We start from the raw sequence: 17,500 nt of genomic DNA, 5'->3' as shown, positions 1-17,500 counted from the left end.
TATTATCTGAAATGATGGAAGTCAAATGAAAAACTTTAGAAATTGAATAATTTTTTTATGTAATAACATGAAATTAGAACAATTCCTTTAATTTTTTGGCAAACAAAGAGCTGCACAACAAAGGTTAACTATTTAAATGAAAACATTGATGAAAAATGGTGTGTTATAACTTAAAAAATAATGTTGTAAACCATATTATTATTATTATTATAGTAATATATTTCTGTCATAATTTCTTCAAGTTAAACTGAGCTTTTATTTCGGCAGGTTGTCGTGAAGAGCTTCCCCACGTGTTTTAAATTCACTGTTTGTTCATTATGGTTTATATATTCATTTTTCAGGTTTATATCTAATTGGTTGAGAATTTATTGTACATATCAGAAAATAACCAGGCATAATTAGTCGAAATCAATGATTGTTTTGGTGGTGCTGAATATCATTGAACTGAATTCAGATTCAGATCTAGATCATCCTGTGTGTGTTACGATCGGATCATTTCCATAATGACCAACACAATCTAACAACGGCAGCGCAAAGTAGTGTATGGTTAAAAAACATGCTTTTTTGGGGCGCTAAATAATGGCGCAAACACCAGTCAATTAACGAGTGCAAACCTTAATAAATCACCTTGCATGATTAATATAAATCCCCTCCTCCCATAAACACTGTCTGAAAGGGAAACTCCTAAATACATATGCAGTAAGATCAGCCGCAGAAATAACCCTGTCCTCGCCTTTTCAGCGCTAGTTTTACACGTGTCTTTAGTAAATCCTGACAGTAGTTTTTTAACACCAAAAGAGTGTTTGCGCTGGAGAAGCTGTTAGTGAATCTGCTCTTAGACTCGGATGAGGCTTCGGCCCCCAGAACCGGGAGAACGAGTCGAGGACTGAATCAGGATCACTTACACACTCCTCTCTGACGGCGTCTAGTGAAGAACAGCATGAAATAAAGCCCTTGTTAGTGTGTGTAGAGCTGCAGTCATCTCTGCTTTCACTCACTTACTCTCTCTCACACACACACACACACACACACACACACACACGCATCTCTGCTTTCACTCACTCACTTCCTGTAGACACACACACACACACACACACACACACACTCAGCAGACTGTGACCATCTGCTTCAACCTCTGCACCCCGACACACACGCACACACACACGTACACACACACGCACGCACACACACGCACACACACACACACACGCGCACACACACACACACACACACACACACACACACACTCACTCCAGCCTGCCAGTTCTAGAAGGCATGAAGGTATTATGGAAACACTTTACAATAAAGTGTTACCGGTATTATAAACTAGTTTAAATATAAAACTGCTTTGAAAAAAGTATACAATAAGTAAACAATAGCATATAGCCGTAGCAAACAGCACTAATAAAATACCAATCTTTCATTTGAAAGTCACGTGTCTAGTATCTGTAAAACCACATTTTTCCATCTTAAAAATATATCTAAATTATGTCATATGCTCTCATTGACAAATGCGGAACAATTAGTTCATGCGTTCATGACCTCAAGGCTAGATTACTGTAATGCTCTACTGGGTGGTTGCCCTGCACGCTTAATAAACAAACTACAGCTGGTTCAAAACGCAGCAGCTCGAGTTCTTACCAGAACCAGGAAGTATGACCATATTAGCCCGGTTCTGTCAACACTGCACTGGCTCCCTATTAAACATTGCATAAATTAAAAAATGTTGCTGTTTGCTTACAAAGCACTAAATGGTTTAGCTCCGCAGTGCTTGAGCGAGCTCTTAACACATTATAGACTTCTATAATTCAATGTTAGGCTGCATAGATTAGGTCAGCCGGAACCGGGAACACTTCCCATAAATCCTGATGTACTCGTTACATCATAAGAAGAATGGCATCTACGCTAATTTTAGTGTTTTTGTTTATCCTGAGGTTTTCCTGCAGCCTGCCGGATCCAGGCCGTATCCAGATCTGATGAAGGACCTTCGCCTGGACCCGATGTCATAGCGGGGTGCTAAAGTGCCAACTAGTCTCTCCCTATGAAGGATCCCTTTACCACTCTACAGATAAAGCGTTGTCCGGAAAATGCGGTTCGCGTATCTACCCCGAAGTGATAAAATTCTGTATCAAAATGTTAAGGCCAGACAAGTAGTTTTTTAAGGCTTGGTTTGAAGGGAATTACAAACCTGCACACATATATTCAAACGCGCTTACCAATAGACTGAACTCGTAATACGCATGTGCACGCCATCAGCGTTCTCACAGGTTTCGCGTTTAGCATGTTAGCGGCCCCTAAGTTAATAACTAATGATCGTTGCGACGGAAGTGAATCAATCAAATTAACTTAAGCTGGAAAATAACTTTATTCAAGGACTGCTATAAAGCCAAAACAATCTCTGTTACTTTAAACTATCCTTGTATCTCTGTAAAGCCGCTTTGGAACAATCTACATTGTTAAAAGTGCTATATAAATGAAGATGACTTGACTTGACTAAAATAAAGCGTTTAGTGTTCATAATGCAGCGCTGGAGTGGAGCAGAAACAGCTGAGGGAAGTTCACAGTCAAAGCGTTTTACTCCAGTCTGAAACACCAGAACAGAGTCATCAGAGCGCTTGAGAAGTCACGTCTCCTCCCGTTTCCCAATCGGGAGTTAAATGAAGCAGAATATGATTGCCTGTGATTCTATAAGTCGAATAGTCCAGCTTCTCTAAACCAGCAGAAACATCATTCTGGCCTGTAAAGATCCTGCGGTCGCTACTCGAATGAGAAGAATTTGAGTAATTTGTTCTAAGTAGCTTTAATCAGATTTCCACATCAGTTGATGTAACGCCGCTGATCTACACATGACCTCACGCTGAACCACAGAGGGTTTATTCTGATGGACGGCGGAATAATCACTGCTACAAACTTCTCTTCTGAGGAAAAATCCATTTCTCAGGGCTTTAAAAAGTCAAGATTCGTTCCTAGAAAGAGCATAATCTCATTTAATCTTGCGGCATGAGCACACGATTACATTTACGCATTTGGCAGGCCGCTTTTATCCAAAGCGACTTACATTACATTTCAAGGTACACATTTACAGTCATATCAGTTCTTGCTTTCCCTGGGAATCAAACCCATGACCTTGGCGTTGCAAGCACCAACGCTCTACTGTTTGAGCAACAGGAAAGACGTTGTTGTTTTTATTATTAGAAGCAGGGTTTGCGTTTGAGCCGCGACAGGAAAGCTGGTCGGTCAGAGAAAATCCGCATCAGAGAGTCTCGTACCCCATACACAAAAGAAATATATTTGAAATATATTTTCAGTATATATTTTGGAATATATGCAAATATATGAAATTGGCCCAATAAATATATTTCACACTTAACATCATATATTTTTGTTATATTTCAGAATATATTTCAATGTATTTTTTTCTGTATGGGTCCCCAAAAGTGTCAAAATATATGTGGCATATATTCCAAATACATTGAAAAATATTCTGAAATATAACAAAAATATATGATGTTAAGTGTGAAATATATTTATTGGGCCAATTTCAAATATTTGCATATATTCAAAAATATACTGAAAATATATTTCAAATATATTTCTTTTGTGTATGGGACCTGAGCTGGAAACATTTCATTACATTACTAACCCTACAAACCTGAGAGAGAAAGTGCAGATGACAAGAAGAAGGATCTGGGAATCTTCCCGAGGGAACCTGACCTGCTCCGAAAGCGAAGAAGAAACTCCTGTCGGGCTGTTCCTGGAGCAGTGCTTTAACCCGTCTCCCCATCCTCTCGTTACGCTTGTAGATCAGCTCCTGACGGAAGTATCTGTCGATCTCCTGCGCCGTCTCCTGATCACTCGCCGGGAGAGACACGTTCCTGAAGTTCGGCACCTGATTATACGGAGAAAGATTCAAAACAGTTTAATCAAGATTCCTTCTCATCTGAAAACAACATCAATCCTGTTTAAGGATGTTTAGATATTTACACACACACACACACACACATACATATACACACACTCGTACACACACACACTCAGAAACACACTCACACACACTCACACACTTTCACACAAAGACGCACACACACACACAAGCTCTTGAAGCTCCGCCCTCTGCGCCAGGAGCAGCAGCTCATTTGCATTTAAAGGGACAGACGAAAAATGAGACACGTAATGATTGTGTAAGAAAACTTGTTTCAGCAGTGTGTTATCAGTCAGTGATTGGTCACAGCATTAGTGATTCCAGTGCACTATAGCCGATTCCAGTTCACTACAACTGATTCCAGTGCAGTACAGCTGATTCCAGTTCACTACAGCTGATTCCAGAGCATTACAGCTGATTCCAGTGCACTACAGCTGATTCCAGTGCATTACAGCTGATTCCAGTGCACTAGTATCTGATTCCAGTGCACAACAGCTGATTCCAGTTCACTACAGCTGATTCCAGTGCACTATAGCTGATTCCAGGGCACTACAGCTGATTCCAGTGCACTATAGCTGATTCCAGTTCACTACAGCTGATTCCAGTGCACTATAGCTGATTCCAGTGCATTAGAGCTGATTCCAGTGCACTACAGCTGATTCCAGAGCACTACAGCTGATTCCAGTTCACTACAGCTGATTCCAGTGCACTAGCGGCTGATTCCAGAGCACTACAGCTGATTGCAGTTCACTACAGCTGATTCCAGTGCACTATAGCTGATTCCAGTTCACTACAGCTGATTCCAGTGCACTATAGCTGATTCCAGTGCATTAGAGCTGATTCCAGTGCACTACAGCTGATTCCAGTGCACTACAGCTGATTCCAGTTCACTACAGCTGATTCCAGTGCACTAGCGGCTGATTCCAGAGCACTACAGCTGATTGCAGTTCACTACAGCTGATTCCAGTGCACTAGCGGCTGATTCCAGCACTAGCGGCTGATTCCAGAGCACTACAGCTGATTGCAGTTCACTAGAGCTGATTCCAGTGCACTAGCGTCTGATTCCAACGCACTACAGCTGATTCTAGTTCACTCGAGCTGATTCTAGTGCACTAGCAGCTGATTCCAGTGCACTACAGCTGATTCCAGTTCACACGAGCTGATTCTAGAGCACTAGCGGCTAATTCCAGTACACTACAGCTGATTCCAGTTCACTAGAGCTGATTCCAGTGCACTAGCATCTGATTCCAATGCACTACAGCTGATTCCAGTTCACTCGAGCTGATTCTAGTGCACTAGCAACTGATTCCAGTGCACTACAGCTGATTCTAGTTCACTCGAGCTGATTCTAGTGCACTAGCAGCTGATTCCAGTGCACTACAGCTGATTCTAGTTCACTCGAGCTGATTCTAGTGCACTAGCAGCTGATTCCAGTGCACTACAGCTGATTCCAGTTCACTAGAGCTGATTCCAGTGCATTAGCGGCTGATTACAGTGCACTACAGCTGATTCCAGTGCACTAGCATCTGATTCAAATGCACTACAGCTGATTCCAGTTCACTCGAGCTGATTCTAGTGCACTAGCAACTGATTCCAGTGCACTAGCAACTGATTCCAGTGCACTACAGCTGATTCCAGCTGATTCTAGTTCACTCGAGCTGATTCTAGTGCACTAGCACAGTGGTTCTCAACTCCAGTCCTCGTGACCCACTGCTCTGCACATTTTGTATGTCTCTCTTATCTGACACACTCAGTTCAGTTCATGGAGTCTCTCCTAATGAGCTGATGATCTGGTTCAGGTGTGTTAAATAAGGGAGACATACAAAATGTGCAGAGCAGTGGGTCATGAGGACTGGAGTTGAGAAACACTGCACTAGCAGCTGATTCCAGTGCACTACAGCTGATTCCAGTTCACTAGAGCTGATTCCAGTGCATTAGCGTCTGATTCCAATGCACTACAGCTGATTCCAGTTCACTCGAGCTGATTCTAGTGCACTAGCGGCTGATTACAGTGCACTACAGCTGATTCCAGTGCACTACAGCTGATTCCAGTGCATTACAGCTGATTCCAGTTCACTCGAGCTGATTCTAGTGCACTAGCAGCTGATTCCAGTGCACTACAGCTGATTCCAGTTCACTAGAGCTGATTCCAGTGCATTAGCATCTGATTCCAATGCACTACAGCTGATTCCAGTTCACTTGAGCTGATTCCAGTTCACACGAGCTGATTCTAGAGCACTAGCGGCTGATTCCAGTGCACTACAGCTGAATCCAGTTCACTAGAGCTGATTCCAATGCACTCGAGCTGATTCTAGAGCACTAGCGGCTGATTCCAGTGCACTAGCAGCTGATTCCAGTTCACTAGAGCTGATTCCAATGCACAACAGCTGATTCCAGTTCACTCGAGCTGATTCTAGAGCACTAGCGGCTGATTCCAGTGCACTACAGCTGAATCCAGTTCACTAGAGCTGATTCCAATGCACTCGAGCTGATTCTAGAGCACTAGCGGCTGATTCCAGTGCACTAGCAGCTGATTCCAGTTCACTAGAGCTGATTCCAATGCACTACAGCTGATTCCAGTTCACTCGAGCTGATTCTAGAGCACTAACGGCTGATTCCAGTGCACTACAGCTGATTCCAGTTCACTCGAGCTGATTCTAGAGCACTAGCGGCTGATTCCAGTGCACTAGCAGCTGATTCCAGTTCACTAGAGCTGATTCCAATGCACTACAGCTGAATCCAGTTCACTCGAGCTGATTCTAGAGCACTAGCGGCTGATTCCAGTGCACTACAGCTGAATCCAGTTCACTAGAGCTGATTCCAGTGCACTAGCGTCTGATTCCAGTGCACTACAGCTGATTCCAGTTCACTAGAGCTGATTCTAGTGCACTAGCGGCTGATTCCAGTGCACTACAGCTGAATCCAGTTCACTAGAGCTGATTCCAATGCACTCGAGCTGATTCTAGAGCACTAGCGGCTGATTCCAGTGCACTAGCAGCTGATTCCAGTTCACTAGAGCTGATTCCAATGCACAACAGCTGATTCCAGTTCACTCGAGCTGATTCTAGAGCACTAGCGGCTGATTCCAGTGCACTACAGCTGAATCCAGTTCACTAGAGCTGATTCCAGTGCACTACAGCTGAATCCAGTTCACTAGAGCTGATTCCAGTGCACTAGCGTCTGATTCCAGTGCACTACAGCTGATTCCAGTTCAGTAGAGCTGATTCTAGTGCACTAGCGGCTGATTCCAGTGCACTACAGCTGAATCCAGTGCACTAGCAGCTGATTCCAGTGCACTACAGCTGATTCCAGTGCACTACAGCTGAATCCAGTGCACTCGAGCTGATTCTAGAGCACTAGCAGCTGATTCCAGTGCACTACAGCTGATTCCAGTGCACTACAGCTGAATCCAGTTCACTAGAGCTGATTCCAGTGCACTAGCGTCTGATTCCAGTGCACTACAGCTGATTCCAGTTCACTAGAGCTGATTCTAGTGCACTAGCGGCTGATTCCAGTGCACTACAGCTGAATCCAGTGCACTAGAGCTGATTCCAGTGCACTACAGCTGATTCCAGTGCACTACAGCTGAATCCAGTTCACTAGAGCTGATTCCAGTGCACTAGCGTCTGATTCCAGTGCACTACAGCTGATTCCAGTTCACTAGAGCTGATTCTAGTGCACTAGCGGCTGATTCCAGTGCACTACAGCTGAATCCAGTTCACTAGAGCTGATTCCAGTGCACTACAGCTGATTCCAGTTCACTCGAGCTGATTCTAGAGCACTAGCAGCTGATTCCAGTGCACTACAGCTGATTCCAGTGCACTAGCGGCTGATTCCAGTGCACTACAGCTGATTCCAGTTCACTAGAGCTGATTCTAGCGCACTAGCGGCTGATTCCAGTGCACTAGTATGATTAAGAGCGTCACCTGCGAGGAGTCGTGGTTGAAGATGATGGAGTTCAGATCTCCACAGTTGTAGTGCTTGATAAGGTCCTCTGTGGTGTAGGGAACCTGCAGACTCCCGGCCCGAAGACTCTCCTGCTGCAGCAGTGTCTGGTTCAGAGCGAAGATCACCTGCAACACACACACACACACACAGCTGAAACACACACACACAGCCATGACTCTGCACATCTGGGGCATGATGCGCAACACTGGATCTTAAAGGTGACATATTATGTCTGTGAAATCTCATCTCAAAATTTCCCCCAGATAATTTTTTAAAGTTTGTCAAATTCACCCCTTTTTGGGTGTGGGCAAAAACGCGCCGTTTTTGTGTGTCCCTATAAATGCAAATGAGCTGTAGCTCCGCCTCCATTCAGAAGAGGGCGGAGTCTTTACACGAGCTTCATATACTCCGGCAATAACAAAACAGGCCAATCTCACTCATCCAGAATCCCAGAATAACCAGTAGCGAGTGCAGCCTTACGGAGAGACTCAGGAAGAGTTTCTGAATGTTAGTGGAGACATTTATGTAGTTGTTGTGGAGTTACATTGATCATCTCATCATCATGTTTAACTTCTCCACAAGTGTCCACAGTTCCTGAGGTCTTTATAAGACAGCGGTGACATGTTCTGGTCAATAGTGTTCAGTGCTCGTCTGTGCTCAACCACAGAACAGTTTCAGGCTTTGCTGGATCTTTATCATTGTGTTAGAACTGGTCTCTGTTGTCTCTCGTGAAACCAAATGTCGGCTGGTGTGTGTAAACGTGCAGATTAAGGGCCGGTAATATTATAATAAGATCCTCTTCATACGTCAGAAGGGGAGCGAAATCGGCTTATTTTTTGACACGCTTGAAGAGAAAGACTTCCAGAACACAGTTACTGGGTTTCACTTTTCATGTTTTCTAGGTTGTCATCATTCTGTCATCACTGGTCATCATTCAGTCTTACTTTTTTTATTTAAATTAGACTGAATGTTCTTTCTAGACTAAATGCTGTTTATAATGAATCCCACTATAATTATGTTTTTTTTTTTTTTTACTATTTTTTATTCCTGTTTTGAATACTGTTAAATTGAAAGGATTTGTTGTGGAGTGAGAAGAACTAAAATACACGTTTAGTGTCTATATAATGTACAACCAGCCTTAAAGAAAAAAATTGATTAGTAAACCGTAAGACTAGTCTAAACGGTCACTAAGCGCCGGTGCATTGTGGGTCTGAGACCATCTTAAACCAGCATGAATGTACAGGCTGATTTGAGGCGCTTTTATAAAGTTTGTCATTGTTTTTAAACTTTACTCTGTTTATGCTCTTTTATGATATATTCATGAATGATGCATCTGCAACGAAACGGCAATGAACACTTGCAATGAAGACTTTTACTTGATCAGAAAATGGAAATGAGTTCTATGTGGTTTCTTACCATTAGATCACAACAACACACACACGTGATTTGATGTCTGGAGCACAAAAACACACTCAGCTGTGAGACTATAAGATGACTGACTCGTGAACAGCAGATCTCAACACAAGCGCAGTGTTTCTGCCTGATGTTCCTGAATGGAGGCTCTTCTGAAGCGCGAGTGAATCTCAACAGATCAAAGGCTCAGCGGAGAGTTTCTCTCAATTAGTTCTAGCTGACGCTTTTTGTTGCTTCTGCTGCTGCAGCTCACTATTGTGTTACCATGAAATTCCCCAGTGTTTACTCACACACATACACACGCACACACTCACTCTCATACACACACACACACGCACACACACACACACTCACATACATACACACACATTCTTGTACACACACTCACACACACACACACACACTCTCACTCACACACTCACATGCTCTCACAGACACACTCACACACATACACACACATTCTTGTGCACACTCTCACTCACACACACATACATACACACACATTCTTGTACACACGCACACACACACACACACACACACACACACACACACTCACTCTCATACACACAAACACACTCACACACACATTATCACACACACACACTCACACACACACTTGAGCTCTTTTCATCCGTGCCGATGACACTCTGGCCGTCCCTCATTGTTTGCGGGGCTCGTCTGAGAGAGGAGGGCGGATACTTCATGTGTGGGACAAAGAGCCGTCGCTTTCATCCCGTGCTCATCAAAGCCTCTGCTCTGCATCTGAAAGCTCTCCGGCTTTATGCTGCTCAAATTAGCCTATCGCCACCCCGCTAGCTTCACAAACCCCACGGCACTAACCTCCCTCCATCTGCTGAGTCCGAGCAGCTTCAGCTCAGCACCCCCTCCTCCAGCCTTTCAGACCCTTAAATCACGGCACGGAGGAGAATGAAAGAGCGCCGAAAGTGAGAAGGAAGAAAGACGGGGCTAAACGAATGCTGTGACGCGGCTCCGTTGTGTCCGTTCTGTGGGTCACTGGCCACATTCACACACGGGAACCAGAGTGAGTTCATATCAAAGCACTGCGGCCCTATGAAAGTCAATTACTCTGCTTTGTGATGGAAATTACCCCGATACGTCATGATGGAGGAACAGAAAACACTCTGGTATTTAACAGTCTCTGCGATTTCTACACCGAACAGGATTACGAAAATAATAATGATGATGGAATTCAAACAGGTTTCCCAAACAATCCTGCGGTGATTCTTCAGATTAATTTAATCAGTTTAATAACTGTGTGAAGTTCATCAATTATGAAATGAGTTTGATTCAGCTGTAAAGCAGCTCTGGAGAAAACAGTGGCATGACTGGATGGAGTGATGGAGTGGTTGACTGATTGACTGATGGAGTGATGGACAGATAGACTGATGGACTGATGGAGTGATGAACTGATGGACTGATCGGTCTTTATCAATCCCTCCTCTCCTTCTTCTTAACCTTCCTCCTCCTTCACCAACCCTAACAGCTGATGATTTTGCCACATTCTTCATAAATTAAAAACCACCACCATCAGCGGCCAATTTTCCACACAAGACCCAACATCTAGCTACTGGAGTGCCTCAGGGCTCAGTGCTGGGACCGCTTCTCTTCTCCATCTACATGTCATCACTAGGATCTGTCATTCAGAAACATGGTTTATTCCATCACTGTTATCATCTAGCTACTGGAGTGCCTCAGGGCTCAGTGCTGGGACCGCTTCTCTTCTACATCTACATGTCATCACTAGCATCTGTCATTCAGAAACATGGTTTATCCCGTCACTGTTATCATGTTATCACTGTTATCATCTGATATCATCACTGCTATACTGACAATACAACTCTACCTCTCATTCCAGCTAGATGATCCAATGAAAGCATCTAAGCCTCTGAAAAGACAGAACTGTTTGTGGTCTTGGCCATCCAACCACTTCATAACAACTTCTCCATTCAGCTGTAGGTTCGTCATCCATAACTCCATCCAGGACAGCCAGGAACCTAAGAGTTCTTATTGATGATCAGCTAAACTTCACAGACCACATTGCTAGAACCGCCGGTCCTGTAGATTTGCTTTATACAACATTAGGAGGTTCAGGCCCTTCCTAGAGGAGTTACACAAACTCCTTCTCCAAGCTCTTGTTCTATCCCAGACTGGACTATTGTAATGCTCTCTCCTTCCAGCATCTGTCAAACCTCTGCAACTGATCCAGATGCTGCAGCAAGAGTGTCTTTATCGAGCCGAAGAGACACACGTCACTCCTCTCCTCATAAACCTGCACTGATGTTTTCCTACAGAACAACCACTGGCTCTGCTCTTCTATACCTAAACTCACTTCTTCAGATCTATGTGTCTCCAGAAGCTTGTGTTCTGCAAGTGAACGGTGTCTTGTGGTGTATCATTCCAAAGAGACATAAAATCATTTTCACTGACCTTTACCTGTACTGAGGAATGACCTGCCGAACTCAACCTGACTTGCCGAGTCGTTAGCATTTTCAAGAAATGGCTGATGACCAGGTTTGGGCCGATACATCTCTCTTTTTTTTTTTTTGTCTTAACGGCCCATAAAACTTGTACATCGGCGGCCCATTCGTTTAGTTTTGTTTTGCTTAATTGGCATCGCTGGGTTAGTGCCGGTGTAATGCACTGGTCAAAATGAAACACGTAGATCAGAGGCCCATTGGTTCTTTTCTTGATTGACACTGGGCTGGCCCAATCACATCTTTAAACACCTCCCCCTTTGGCCTCTGAGTGAGCGTGCAGTGTCAGTGTGCATCTGTCAAAATAGTCTGAGAGATGGAGAAGACACGCAAGGAATGTGCAGAGAAATAGCGTTAAATATAGATACAGGCCCTTCAAGCAGACGCTGTAAAATGTGTCAAAATAACAGATATGTTATTAAACTGTACATCAGCTCCAGTGATGATGAGGATAGTGAGGAGGATCAGGAGAGAGATGAGAAAGTGTAGAGCCTGCAGTAAGCAGAACTACTTTCAAAACACTAAGGCTATGTCATGAGTGTAGGAACCCGTTACCCAATTATGCATTATTTCTGCATAGTTGACGATTACCGCAATTTACTAGAAATTTAATGAGACGCGTTTGTAAACCATGTTTTCCGCCAAAATAAAAGCTTGATGCAGTAAAATGTTCTTTACTGGGGGTGAGATGGTAAGAAGATGGGTGGTGTTTATGATCATATGTAGTGGGCCAGTCTGGGCCAATTTTTTGTCCCAGCCCTGCTGATGACGCATCTTTTTCGTCAACATTTGATCCATTAATACTAACACTTTTCCTTCTACTCTATATCTACTTTTAGACTAAACTGGGACTGGTCACAGCACTTACATATTATTGCCCTATTGTAAGTATAACTGCTTCTATTGTTCTCCTCATTTGTAAGTCGTTTTGGATAAAAGCGTCTGCTAAATGATTAAATGTAAATCATCCGTTCTCTGTTTTCCCACCAGTTAAGAACACAAACCGAGCCAAAGCTCTCAGCGCACTTTAGAAGTTCATGACATCAGCGCTCGCAGTCTTTCTGAATGGACTCTGATAAGCTGGAAACGTTCCCACGATGCCCTGCTTGTGTTTAAACAGCGGAGTAAAGCAGCGCCTGACATGAGCTGAGGCTTCAGACACACGCCGGGATCACTCATACACCCTTCATGGAGCGTTGGTTCAGTTTTTCTAACGTTTTTTAAAGGTTGCTACTTGGTTTCAGAACGTTCAGAGAACACTCAAAAGTAACGTTCCCATAATGTTTGAAGAATGATACAATGAAATCTTCCTTTAACGTTCACATAACCAAGAAAAACATGAACGTTCAGAGAACATGCAGAAATAATGTTTTCATAACTTAATAGGAATGTTAGCAGAATGTTCTTATAACGTATTTTTGTTAGCTGGGAGGTACATCACGCTTTCCCCTCAAGGTTTCACTCTCTGGTTTTACTCTCATCACATAGTGGGGGAATGATAATGTGATCAAACAAGTAAATGAGTAATAAATAAATAAACGTTTGTCTCTGAAATAATTATCAGCACGTCTGAACTTCAGATAAACAGAAATTCTACACACACTGACACAAAACGTGAACAGACTGACTTTCATCTAGGATTTCTCTAGGTCTCGCCGTCTGCTCTATTTTCAGCCCCTGTGGAGATTCTTTATCTCGGAGTTTCGTCTCCAGATCAACAACCGTCACTAAGAGCAGCTCAAACTCCGTCTAACAGCCATAAACACTCGTCTGACGCGCGCATTAGCAGCTTCAACATCAACATGTTAGACGTCCTCCTGACAGACGTGGCTCCAGACTCCCTGCAGACCAGCACACACACACACACACACACACACACACACACACACACACACACTCTCTCTCTCACACACACACACACACACACACACACACACACACACACACACACACACACACACACACACACACACACACACACACACACACACACACACACTCTCTCTCACACAGACACACACACACACACACACATTACACACACACACACACACACACACACACACACTTGCAGAAGATGTGTCAAAGTCTTGGGCTCTAATGAGATTCTGTGTCTTATCTGATTCTAAGTGGGCGGTTCTTGTCTGGATCTGATTGCGTGTGGTTACGCGACTAACAGAGGAATGCAGGGTTGTGTAGTTGTGATGTTGTGTAGTTGTGATGTGTGTGTCCATGTCGCTCCACGTTAGTCTGATATCTTTCTCTTCGGCCTCAGCCTGATATTCAGTATTCCTGCTGTCTGACAGAATCAGTGTCACACTAAAGTAAAGCGACTGTGCTTTGATTGACAGCTCCATCCGGCCCACACATGCCGTCTCAGCCAATCAGGTTGCAAGAAAAACAGGATATTACAAGCAGCTCATGTTCTGGATTCTAAACATTTAATAAATGTGTCTAATATTATATACAATGAATATGAGCACATTATCACTGCATGTGATGATTAGATAAAACAAGTGATGTTTCAAATCTTCAGCGTGTCACACTGCACAACATGTCCAATCCTCTGAAGACACACACGTCTGCTTTGCTTTAGCTCAAGCCATGAACGTGACACACACACACACACACACACACACACACACACACACACACACACTAAGTCCCTGCATTGAGGTCTCATGCTGAAAATCTTCATGTCTCTCATGTAGAAACTGAAACATCCCTGTTGTGTAAAATATGTGTGTAACTTCTGAACCCCAGAGAACCGAGCCATCGCCCGTTTGTGGCTCTTCAACCAACTTTAAAATTAATATAGACATGAGAACAGAGTCCATCCAGCAGACCACACACACACACATGCACACACACATGCACACACACTCACTCGCTCACACACACACACACACACACACACACACACACACACACACACACACACACACACACACACACACACACACACACACACACACATTGGCCACAGATTCTAAACATATTTGTAATGCAGTTTCTCCTGAAAGCTCCACATGCGTGTGATTACAGAGGACAGAAACCGATCGCATGCAAGAGGAAATTAAACAGGAATTCTCATCAACGCTGGAAGAGGAGCATTAGAAGAACAGAAGAGCAGAACATGCAGAACAGTGAAGAAGTGTTCGAACACAAGACGAGTGAAATCAGGTCTAGTTGTTCGTGTTTAACATCATGCAGAGTCCTCTGATATTATTTACTGAAAAATGCATCAAAATGAAGTGATTCAAAGGGAAACAGGATTATTTTTCTGACTCCATTGGCAGATATTAGTTCTTGTTTTAAACTCAAACTCACTTCATTTTGATGCATTTTTCATTAAAGTCTTAATATCTTCAGTCATTTTGCTTCTTCTCCAGTAAATGTGTCTTGATTTAAGAAAGTTTAGATATTAGTGCTGGAGAACGAGACAGAAACACTGAGGAAGAACATGATTATTGCAGTGTGTGTGTGTGTGTGTGTGTGTGTGTGTGTGTGTGTGTGTGTGTGTGTGTGTGTGTGTGTGTGCAGTTTTTATGAGGTCAGTCAGCAGCGACAGACAAAGAGCCTCGTCCCCGAAGACAAACACTCTTTGGGTGCAAATGACCCTGAAAACATGTTCGTTTCATCCGAGCGGCTGGAATTCTGGGACAAAGAGTCGACAATACAGGCCGCGGGAGAGCGAGCGTTCACTCGCGGGACGCAAGAACAACAAGCCCACAATACGGAGCGATTCGCTCCGAGGAGAATCAGAGAGCCGAGCGAAAGACTTCAAAGAGTGAAAGACAGCGTAAAAGAGAGTTTGACAGGAGCGTCTTTCATGTGTTCCTGCAGGGGATTGTGGGATAGCGATGACATCACCGACAGCCACGGCACTTTAAACACGACCTCAAAAACACTCAGCAGGGCTTCTGCAGATCAACTTAAGACTTACTTAAGACCGTTTTGGAGACCAAGTAATGGAAATTTAAGAAATAAAGTGAAGGGAACTCAATGCATCAATATGTTCTCTAGATGTAAATGTTTATGGAGAAACTTCAGAGTTTGAAAATACATCTTACAACAGATATCAGCTACTTTTGATTCATTTTACTAAAAAAGAAGAAGCTTGAATCGTTTTGCTCTAAACCACTACAATATGGAAATATCTTTATCTGTACCTTCTGATCAAACTGCAAAAAAGATTCCTAAATCAAGAGACATTTACTTCAGATGTAAAACGACATGAAATATGAAGTCTTGTGTTCTGTGAAATTAATCTAAATTAAGTTCATGACTAAAGCAAGAACAAATATCTACTATTGGGCTCAGAAAAATCTGCTTAATTTAGAAGTTTTCTGTTCACTTAATTTTATTACATTACCTTGTTTACACACCTCGTTTACACACCACGTTTACACACCTCGTTTACACACCACGTTTACACACCTTGTTTACACACCTCGTTTACACACCACGTTCACACACCTCGTTTACACACCACGTTTACACACCTCGTTTACACACCACGTTTACACACCTCGTTTACACACCTCGTTTACACACCTCGTTTACACACCTCGTTTACACACCACGTTTACACACCTCGTTTACACACCTCGTTTACACACCTCGTTTACACACCACGTTTACACACCACGTTTACACACCTCGTTTACACACCACGTTTACACACCTCGTTTACACACCACGTTTACACACCTCGTTTACACACCACGTTTACACACCACGTTTACACACCTCGTTTACACACCATGTTTAGGTGTGTAAACACCTCGTTTACACGTTTACACACCACGTTTACACCACGTTTACACACCTCGTTTACACACCTCGTTTACACACCACGTTTACACACCTCGTTTACACACCACGTTCACACACCTCGTTCACACACCACGTTTACACACCACGTTTACACACCTCGTTTACACACCTCGTTTACACACCTCGTTTACACACCACGTTTACACACCACGTTTACACACCTCGTTTACACACCACGTTTACACACCTCGTTTACACACCACGTTTACACACCTCGTTTACACACCACGTTTACACACCACGTTTACACACCTCGTTTACACACCACGTTTAGGTGTGTAAACACCTCGTTTACACACCACGTTTACACCACGTTTACACACCTCGTTTACACACCACGTTTACACACCTCGTTTACACACCTCGTTTACACACCACGTTTACACACCTCGTTTACACACCACGTTTACACACCTCGTTTACACACCACGTTTACACACCACGTTTACACACCACGTTTACACACCTCGTTTACACACCTCGTTTACACACCACGTTTACACACCTCGTTTACACACCTCGTTTACACACCTCGTTTACACACCACGTTTACACACCACGTTTACACTCCACGTTTACACACCTCGTTTACACACCTCGTTTACACACCACGTTTACACACCTCGTTTACACACCTCGTTTACACACCACGTTTACACACCTCGTTTACACACCTCGTTTACACACCACGTTTACACACCACGTTTACACACCTCGTTTACACACCTCGTTTACACACCACGTTTACACACCTCGTTTACACACCACGTTTACACTCCACGTTTACACACCTCGTTTACACACCACGTTTACACACCTCGTTTACACACCACGTTTACACTCCTCGTTTACACACCTCGTTTACACACCACGTTTACACACC

General features: G+C 43.5%; 1 protein-coding gene across 2 annotated transcripts in view; it reads right to left on the bottom strand.

Moving 5' to 3' along the window:
* trabd2a (TraB domain containing 2A) overlaps nt 1-17,500 on the bottom strand; it is a 56,963-nt gene that overhangs the window by 25,295 nt on the left and 14,168 nt on the right. For both annotated transcript variants that reach the window (XM_084412804.1, XM_084412803.1), the window contains exons 3-4: nt 7,849-7,995; nt 3,715-3,889 (exon numbers count right to left, since the gene is read on the bottom strand). In XM_084412804.1, coding sequence (XP_084268930.1) covers nt 3,715-3,889; nt 7,849-7,995 — 322 coding nt within the window. The remainder of the gene's footprint in view (nt 1-3,714; nt 3,890-7,848; nt 7,996-17,500) is intronic.

This window comes from Rutilus rutilus, assembly GCF_951802725.1.
Source record: "Rutilus rutilus genome assembly, chromosome: 7".
Classification (NCBI taxonomy): Eukaryota; Metazoa; Chordata; class Actinopteri; order Cypriniformes; family Leuciscidae; genus Rutilus; species Rutilus rutilus.
This window is presented reverse-complemented; position numbering and strand designations above follow the sequence as displayed.